General features: G+C 39.8%; 1 protein-coding gene and 1 long non-coding RNA gene across 2 annotated transcripts in view; one reads left to right on the top strand and one right to left on the bottom strand.

Annotated features, from left to right (window-relative positions):
- Positions 1-3,166: 3,166 nt before the first annotated feature.
- Positions 3,167-9,400, bottom strand: part of tmeff1a (transmembrane protein with EGF-like and two follistatin-like domains 1a) — a 34,937-nt gene continuing 28,703 nt past the window's right edge. Inside the window, exons 7-10 of the mRNA XM_007577899.2 lie at positions 8,279-8,338; positions 5,441-5,564; positions 4,991-5,152; positions 3,167-4,391 (exon numbers count right to left, since the gene is read on the bottom strand). Coding sequence (XP_007577961.1) covers positions 4,307-4,391; positions 4,991-5,152; positions 5,441-5,564; positions 8,279-8,338 — 431 coding nt within the window. The 3' untranslated portion in view covers positions 3,167-4,306. The remainder of the gene's footprint in view (positions 4,392-4,990; positions 5,153-5,440; positions 5,565-8,278; positions 8,339-9,400) is intronic.
- LOC107833805 (uncharacterized) lies at positions 5,956-7,003 on the top strand. Its single transcript, XR_001659574.1, has 2 exons — positions 5,956-6,235; positions 6,296-7,003. It is a non-coding gene; the product is annotated as an uncharacterized LOC107833805 (long non-coding RNA).

Genomic DNA, 9,400 nt, shown 5'->3' with positions numbered 1-9,400 from the left:
CCCCCCGTTGGTTTATTCAGTTTTTAATCAGACAGTTCATGATGTGCTGCTCTGCTGACAGGAGGGTGCAGATCCATAATAATGGCTGAAGGCCATAAACGACCTCATCTGTCCCTGTTTTCAACCACAAACTCCCAGAGCTTCTAACCGGCCCGAGATGCTGCAGTGGACAGAACCGTCTCTGCTTGTTGCAGCAGCAGAAACTCGTTTGAGGCTCAGCACCAAACAATGACATGGTCCAAGAAGCAAAGGCAACAGGAAGGTAGCATGGAAACCAGTTTGTCTCTACGGCCGATTCAATCATGAGGTAAACATGGCCGCCTCCTTCCAAATCTAAAAAACGGCCAATTCAAACTTTTCACCTGTTTTTTTAACAATCGATTTTATTTAAAAAGACAAACAAAATCAGTGGAGGGAGAAAAACTCGACTACATTTATGAATATTTATCTCTGTTGTTCTTTAAAATTATTTAACTACAGAGAGAGAAATTATAATTTGTGTAGAAAATGGAAAAGAATCCAAGTCAACTGACCCGGAGCCATTATAAACTTTAATAATAATGATTTATTAGCTCATTTAATGACCTATAAAAACTGGAATAAAACATAAAGAACAGACCAACAGTAAAACCCAGGGAGCGATTATGACTTAGCAGCTTTAACAACTCGGGCCGATTAAACTGACACTTTAAAGCAGCTCTGTTATTGTTCCACAGGTTACAGGAGGGACTGAAATGAACAATAATATGAATATTATGCAGAAAAAAACGGACAAATCGAAGCCTAAGTTTACAGGATGCAGAGAAGATATAAATCATCAGCACAGCCGCAGTTTGATGTGAATAAAAACTGGTTTTATTTTAAAACAGCCTCTCAGAGTCTACATGCACAACGTCAACATGTCAAACACGCTTTATTCACAATGAGAGAAGAAACGTCAGAAACCTGGTGGAGATGTCCAGAAAACCCGACCCAAACTAAACAGAACCGCTGGAGAAATGATCCGGACCTCAGAACAAATTCAAACTTAGAAAACTCAGTTTTAATGTCCGAATTGTTTCTTCACAATCAGGACCTTCAGTTACAGAGACAGAAAACGGACGAAGACCACAGACTGATTCCTGGTCAGACAGTTTGGATGTTTTCCACTGGTTTTATTTTAATTTGTGTCGTAAATATAGAAACGAGTTTCTGTAAAGCTGAATAAAACGGATACAGAAGAAGAGGCAGTGGAGCCACCATGTCCTGCTGTCTGTTTCTGAGTTTATGAGGTTCAAACAAAGTCCTGATCAGAAATTAGACATAAAGAACTGAAATAAGTCATTCAGCTGCTATAAATGTTCCTACATGTTAGCTTGGTTTCCACTTGTAAGGTTTTTGTCATATTGTCGACAGATTTGTCATATTTTAGTGATCTCACTTGGTAGTTTTCACAGTAAATGGCTCACATTCACACCAGCAGTAACTAATGGAGCAAACTGCTGCTAAAGCTGAGCAGGTGTTTACAGAGAGGACAGGTGTTTGACAGGAAACAGCGCCACCAGGTGTCGCTACAGACGATATGTAATAATTAATGTGAGATAATATGAAAACACAGATTTCAGTTTCTCTGATTACATGAAGCCGCTCTGGTCAGACAAACTGGGATTCAAAAATAAAAAAGCTAAAAGCAGAAACATTAAAGAGATTTTATTATTTATTAAATTTATTTTTCCCTTCAGTTCCTGAGGAGAAACGTTTGACGTTTCGTCCTGGGGATTTGTTTCATACAGGAAGATTATTGGTGACGCACCACCTCCGTTTTGTATTTACGGAGCAAATAATCGTTTCTTTTTTGTTATTAATGTTCCAATATGAATATGAGAATTTAAATGTTAATAAAACAATGTTTGCTTCACTAGCATGCAGTTTAAATCACTTTGCTATTTTTGAACAGGATTTGCTTTAATGGTGAAATCCGTTCTTGGCTAGCTGTTAGCCAAACCAGAATCTGGATCAATTTGAAAATGAAGACGGCAGTTTTCTGCATGTCAGAAATTAATTTATCTTACCGTAACAGAACTACATTTAAATATCCAGAACAAATCCGTTTTAACTGGAAACAAGGCAGAACAAGCCGTTTGGTGTCGAAGCTAACAGGCGTTTCGTTTGACATTTGTTGTACGTTGATTATATGTTTGGTCCAGAAAATGACATAATTTAAAATGACTCATTTAAATAATCTTCCAGTTGTAGGAACATTTTTGCTAAACCGCTAATGTGAAGCTAATTTTTCAGTTTGTTAATTTTGAAAATGATTAGCACACTTAGCTTCCCCTGAATTCATTTTTAAATCTAACTTCTAAAATGTTAATTTATTCGCCTGTTTTTTAAACTTTCAGGTGAATAAAGTTTGACGTCTGTGTTGAAGTTTATTAAATAGTTTATATTCATGCTCGATTTTCTCTTTGTAGTTTTTCAAGAAACTTCATCGAATGTCAAATATACAAACGACTGAGAAAAATACAACAGTTACATGAGCAAACAAAGGAGTTAGTTAAATAAATACATGTAAAAATACACATATGTGTGACTTGTTTGGCTGGTATTAGCATGGTGGAACGTAGCGCGTTAGCATTAGCTTCCTCTAGCACTGGCTACAGATGCACCAGAACTGAACTCATTTTTAATTAATGTAACTGTTTAGAGTCAGTAATTTTAAAATGCTTTATTTTATATCTTTTTCATCATTTTATTCTGTTGATCGTAACGTTTCATTTAAACCAACTGTTAAAGGTCCTGCTAGCGACGGATGTTATGAGTTAGCTATAAATACTGAGATTCAGGCTTAGATTATCTTGATCTGTTTCTTGTCTCTGTCCCTGTCAAATAAACAAACTAATAAAAAAATACTGTGTTGGTGTAGCAGTTTACAGATAGCTGAGCTAATGGTTAGCGCTTTAGGGTTAGCGCTAATCATAAACACAAGTTAGCGATGCTCACTGCTGTAATCTACTAAGATGCTGATGATGGCACATTTAGTGAATTTTAAATGTTTTCAGTTTTGCATGTTGAGAATCACTTGTATAAACACATTATTCATAAACCGCCAACATTTAATCACAAAGAAAAGCTGCAGACGTTTCTGTATTTGCAGGAACAGGAATGATCTCTGCTGGAGAAAACATGACGAAGATCTGACTTGTTTATTGGGAACAACATGGAAAAGGACAATGATTTACATCAGAGTGACCCGTTGGGATCGTTACGGACATACCGACACAGAAACCAAGAACTGGCCTCAAGACTTCAAAACGTTAATACGACAAAAAATTAAATTAAAAATCAAAAGGCAGTAAGTTACCTGCACACCACTAACATCTTAAAGACACGTTTTTATTCCTGTCTATACCAGCAGGAAACGGCAGAGCGGGCTTCACACATTCCCAAAGGGAATTTCTCAGTGGGTTTCCATGTGCTTGGAATGTGTCACAGAGAAGAAAATGTAAAATTAAAATAATAAAAAACCTCTTCACAACATTCAAAGACCCTAAACTTCCTCCATGTCAAAAAGTCCTTTGTTATAATCTTCGAACAAGGATGCAGAAAACATTCCAGCCTCTGAGCCGTTAAACGTCCTCCGCTGGTCCTCGCGTTTCCAAAAACGCCACATTCATGGTTTAACAGCGAGCGCGAGGTTTCCCGCTCAGCACCGACGGGACGAAGATGAGCCAGACGGAGTCCAAACATTTCCTGGTAAAAAGTTTAAACTACACCACAGTACACAGTTTTCACAAGTCATGCTAATTTACAAGAACTACAAGTCAGAACCGAAGCAACTTAAAAACCTCCAGTAAAAACTACTTTAAAAAAACGATAACAACCCTTATAAATTATTAGCTTAGTGAAACTGAAGCCTTAACAGAGATTTTCAAACCAAAGAAGAAGAGCAAAAGAATCTATTGGACTGGCCGGCGCCTCAAAACGTTAAAAACAAACTAGTTTGGTGATCAGCTGCACGTTATTAGTAAGGAGCAGAACAGGCGGGGAAAGATTTTCATGAATAAAATGAATAAATATCACATTCCAGAGGGCAGACGCTGCTTCGTTTACCGGAAAGGTTTCAACAAAACGCAGGCGGTTGATTCAGCTGCTTGGAAAAGAAAAATCCACCAGGAAAAATAAGGCCTCTTAAATAAATATTCTTATTCTTCTTTTATTGTTTTTTCCCCCAGGAGAAAAAAAATGTCCCACTGACTGTTAAAAAAATCGGCATTCCCGCCTTATAAGAAAAATACTTATCAAAGAGAAGCGTCCGGAAACGAGGCTATACCATCCGGGAGTTCGTGTCCGAGGAAAAGTGGCCGAGGTTCTGTTTCTGCCGGCGGCCGCGGTTGTTCTTCGGACATTTCCTGGAAACACAAACCGAGAAAAAACAAACATTTATGACGTTTATCCTCCCAAAATTCAGTAAGAAGATTTTAATGCATCTTTATTTAAAATCGGATTGTAGATCCAGGCGAAGAATTTCTGATTATTTCATTTTGAGGAAAAAGTCAAATTATGATGAGTTTAAAGAGGAAATCTCATTTTATGAGATTTAAAATAAAACATTAAATGAGCATCTTGTGAATTTATGCCTTAATTTTACAAATAAAAATACTTTAAATCATTTAACAGAACTTTTTTCTCAGATTTTTATAACTTCACTGGTAATGTTGCATCTTTTTCTACTAATTTAACTTCATTGTCATTTTTTAAATCATTCTTTAGTTTTAATAAAACATTTTTAAAATTAGTTTTAATGTTTTTTTTTGTAAAAGTAAAACTACAAATAATACTCCAAATATTATTGCAAACTTGAAGGTAACAGAAGACAAATAATGTATTTCAGTCTGGTTTTAACCGTTTATTTGTACAGTAAACATGTTTATTAATGTTTCCTGGTCCAGATGATGAGCTTTCGTCTGATGGTGAAACGTCGTTTCGGTGAAATCAGCTGTGGTCCTACCTGGTGATGCACATCACCACGGCGACGATGATGGCGATCTGCACGGCTCCGATGATGGCGGCGATCAGGACGTAGTGCAGCTTCTGTCCGCTGGGAACCACGTACAGGATGTTGAAGTCCTGCGGCTCGTCGCACTGCGTGCCTTTGTACCCGGCGTCACACCTGGACCCGGAAACACGCTACGTTAGCAACATGCTAACAGGCGAGCGTCAAAAAACAGCAGATTACTGCAGCAAACCAGCAGCAAACGAAGCACAAAGTCAGAAAACACAAATTATTTCCACCATTTTGTGACTTTATTAATAACAGAGAATTAATTACCAAGCAAACAGGAGCTGAAACATAAAACAATCCAAAACTCACAGCCTTAGTGCACAAAGCAACAAGTTTGATCCAAATTTGAGCTAAAAGTTGCGTTTTGGTGTTAAATCAGGTGAAGTTCAGGCTGACCTGCAGGTGGCCATGTTGTACTTGATCTCACATTTCCCGTGGACGCAGAACCCGGCGTAGCTGTCGGCGCAGGGGATCGGCATGCCGGCGTAGAAATCCTCGCCTTGGTCCAGACCCGCGGTTTCTGGAGAACCAAGGAATGAAGACACACGATGAACTTAACCATCAGAGCAGAGAGTTAGAAAGCCAGTTAGCATAACCTGTTAGCATAACCTGTTAGCATAACCTGTTAGCATCACAAGAAATGTCAAAAATAATAAAATGACATGTCATCTTTGTGTTTGTTTCTAATTTACACATTTTAATATTTTACATGTCTTTGTGTTAAATATATTGCTTATTGAAGTTATTTTTCAAATGTTAGCAAAAGAGAGAGAGAGAGAGAGACAGAGAGAGAGAGAGAAAGACAGAGAGAGAGAGGGAGAGAGAGAGAGAAAGAGAGAGAGAAAGAGAGACAGAGAGAGAGAGAAAGAGAGAGAGAGAGAGACAGAGAGACAGAGAGAGAGAGAGAGAAAGAGAGAGAGAGAAAGAGAGAGAAAGAGAGAGAGAGAGACTCTGCCAGGTCTCTGTTTTATCTGCACCTTCATGTGGGAGGAAAATAAAAACCAAATCCAGAACATTTTAGGAATTTTGGTGTTTTACTTGCTGAGGATTTTATAAAAGCTGAGATGTTTGTCAGAAAACTCAACTCTTCACCCGGTGGGTCTGTTTATAAAGCAAACACTTAAAAATAAAAATCTGGGCTCTTCAGGCGATAGGAGGCAACGGCTAGACGGTCAGTGAAGGTCAGTGAAGGTCAGTGGAGGTCAGTGAAGGTCAGTGGAGGTCAGTGGAGGTCAGTGAAGGTCAGTGGAGGTCAGCAGAGAGAAACGTTTTCCAGCAGCATCAGCAGCATTTCACTGGGTCTGAATGAGACTCTGAGCACCAAACGGCTCAGCAGGTGAAACTACGGGGCCCCTAAAGGCCCAAAGTTTAAATCCCTTCTAAAACTTCATCCTGCGTTGACCTGAGTGAAACCGACTCACCTTCTTCACATTGGTGTCTAACGTTTGTGCAGCAAAAAATATTTGTTTGTGCTGCAATCGTTTAAAAAATCAGCTTGTTAACATGAGTTACTGTCGCTCAGCTCTTCTTCGTGGGTTTTGACAGTAAAGCATTTAACTGCAGTTTGTCCGTTAATAATTTAATAATCTGGTACAAAGACGTGTGACGGATCCGTTTGCTGGATGTTTCAGTCCTGAAAACTTTCCAGATTCGGTTTCATTTCCTCCCTGATCTGTAAATTCAATGTGCAGCAGGACAAATGACCCGGTTCTGCCAAGCTGGGTCCGTTTACTCAGGAGAGATGTTAGCATCGCAGCAGCAGCTCCTAAAAACTTTCACTTTATTTCACCATCAGAGCAGATTTACAGCTTCTGGTTCTCCTGTGAGGACTTTACTGTGTATTAAAGAGATTTTCGTTTAGCTAACTGTTAGCACACTTAGCTTTTTTTCTGGATAAATTCTGAAGCTCTAATTTACTGAACTGCTCTGTAAACCTCTAGTTCAATAAGGTTTGATGTCTGTGTTTTGATTATCAACTAAAATTTATTCCAGTATTTTGACATTTTTATTCATGCTCTTATTTTGAAATTTGTTTTCTCTATTTTTCCACAATAACTTTATTTAAAACAAGAACCATACAGGAACAAAGTAAAACGCAAATAGCATTTTACTGTAGCATTAGCTTCTGCTAAATAGCATTGTAGCGTTTTAGCATTAGCACAGCTAGCTTGTTAGTTAGCGGTGTCCATCGCTGGCTTTAGAGAATCTAAAACCTGAATGTATTCTGGATTCAGACTTTCCAATGAGGTCCATTAGAGAGAAACCGCAGCATCACACGTCCTCCACCGTACCGAGGAATGAGGTGGAGATGCTTCTCCACACATTCAGATTAGCTTCTTCCACACAAAGTAAACACTTCCAGTTAAAGCCCCAGGAGAACTTCATTAAGACATCAACAGGCGTTATCTTAGGACAGGAAAGACTTTTTGCTAGCATGCTAATCGTTGTCATGGAGACAGGTGACCCCCAGAGGTCACTCTTCTCTGCAGTGAGCTTTACAGACGTTTTATTTTATCTCTTCACCGTATCTGGATCCAGGGCTTTTAATCGTTTCTCTGACTGTAGAAATGGACACAGAAAATGTTTGCTTGTTTTTCCCATTTTTAGGACGTTCAGCCGGACCCGATGCTCAGGTCAGACTTTTTGTGTCGTTTCATCCTACAAATTAAATGTGACTGAATCAGATTTCAGTGTGAACGGCTTACAACCCCAAAGTGACGTAAACCACAGAAGAAGAACGTAGCAGCTTCTGACCCGGTTCTGTTTGGATGTGGAGTCGGACCAGGACTGGTCTGGTTGGGATGTGATGCCTTCACTGACTCAGATTTCTGTTGTAATTTCCTGTTTATGTCCAGATTTACTGTCTGTCTTCTTCTGCTGTAGATTATGACACGTTTCATGTTGGTGGCGTAAAAATTGGATGAAATGCAACGCGAGCGTTCAGACTGCAGATGAAATGAATTATATTATCTGATTGAGGTTAGAAGTGACACAAATCAGATGTTTTGTGTGTGAAATTCAGGATTTATCTGCTGTGTAAACAGGAGAAGGTGAAGGAAGAACTAATAAATCCTCCAGTTATGTTTATTTAATGTGAACTGTTTGGATTACAGGTTTATTTCCACAGAGGTTTGTGTTTGTTCCGTGTTCGGTCCAACAGTCCGACCTGAACAGAACCGGGCGGGCGGCCGATGGGACCCTGACCGGTCCAGTTAAACGCGGCGGCGGCCTCACCTAACACGTTGACTTTGAAGGGGCCGCTGTCGTCCTTCTTCCCCGGCTTTTCTTTATCCGCTGTGGGAAACAGAGAGAATCACATTCAGACACAAACGCTTCGTTTTCTCCAGCAAACACCCAGCGCCATTACATCACAGAGTCTGTCTGAGACGCTTCAGTCGGACTCTGCTGTCATCGTCTGACCGCCTGACTTCCTGTCTGCTGTCTCTGAATCTGTGTGTGTGTGTTTCTTTTAGGTCAAAATAAAAGGAGAGGAAGACGACAGGGGATGTTTACTTGCAGCCTGAATCACACCCTGTTCATCTGAATGGAGGTGGTGATGGGTCCATCTCAGACGACGTGTGTGTGTGTGTGTGTGTGTGTGTGTGTGTGTGTGTGTCAGAGAGTGACGGGTGAAAACAAACAAAGCAGCAGCAGCAGCAGCTTGTGTTGGCAGAGCTGCTGAGCGGGCGTCATGCTCTCTCGCCGCCTGCAGGAGGAGCTGCTCAGAATCTTAACCAGCCTCCATGTTGCTTTTCCCTGTCAGCTTTGACAGGAAGCTCTGCTTCATGTGTGTGTTTAAGACTGAACACACACATGAATAAACTCTGGTTTTATTTCTTGGAACCTGATCAGATGTGGAGCTGAAACTTCAGGGTCTTTGGACAATATCTGGATTTGCAGATTTTTGTACTTTGGATGTTTCTGCTGCAGCTGGTTTCTGGGTTTTTAACCTAAACCTCTATAATACATGATAATACTGTGGGCTACCGTCTAGTTCACTGTTTGCTCATTTACAAGGACATAATTAAAATGTATTTGATAAATATTTCTCTGTGAATTCTAATCTAAAATGTCAAACATCCAGTCAAATTAAGTTTGTGGCAGATTTCAGCAACAGGGCCGTAAAACCACAAAAATAAAAAGTCAAAAGAGTTTACTCTGCATCGTCGTCGTTTGTTTTTAATCAGTTATGAAGCAAAACCTGAAACTGCTGCTGCGCAAGTTACAAGGCAGGTTGTTGCTAGGTAACCAAAGAGAGAGTTGCTAGGTAACCGAACAGTGAGTTGCTAGGTAACCGAACAGTGAGTTGCTAGGTAACCGAACAGTGAGTTGCTAGGTAACCGAACAGTGAGTTGC

The sequence above is a fragment of the Poecilia formosa genome, unplaced genomic scaffold (assembly GCF_000485575.1).
Source record: "Poecilia formosa unplaced genomic scaffold, Poecilia_formosa-5.1.2 Scaffold459, whole genome shotgun sequence".
Taxonomy (NCBI): domain Eukaryota; kingdom Metazoa; phylum Chordata; class Actinopteri; order Cyprinodontiformes; family Poeciliidae; genus Poecilia; species Poecilia formosa.
This window is presented reverse-complemented; position numbering and strand designations above follow the sequence as displayed.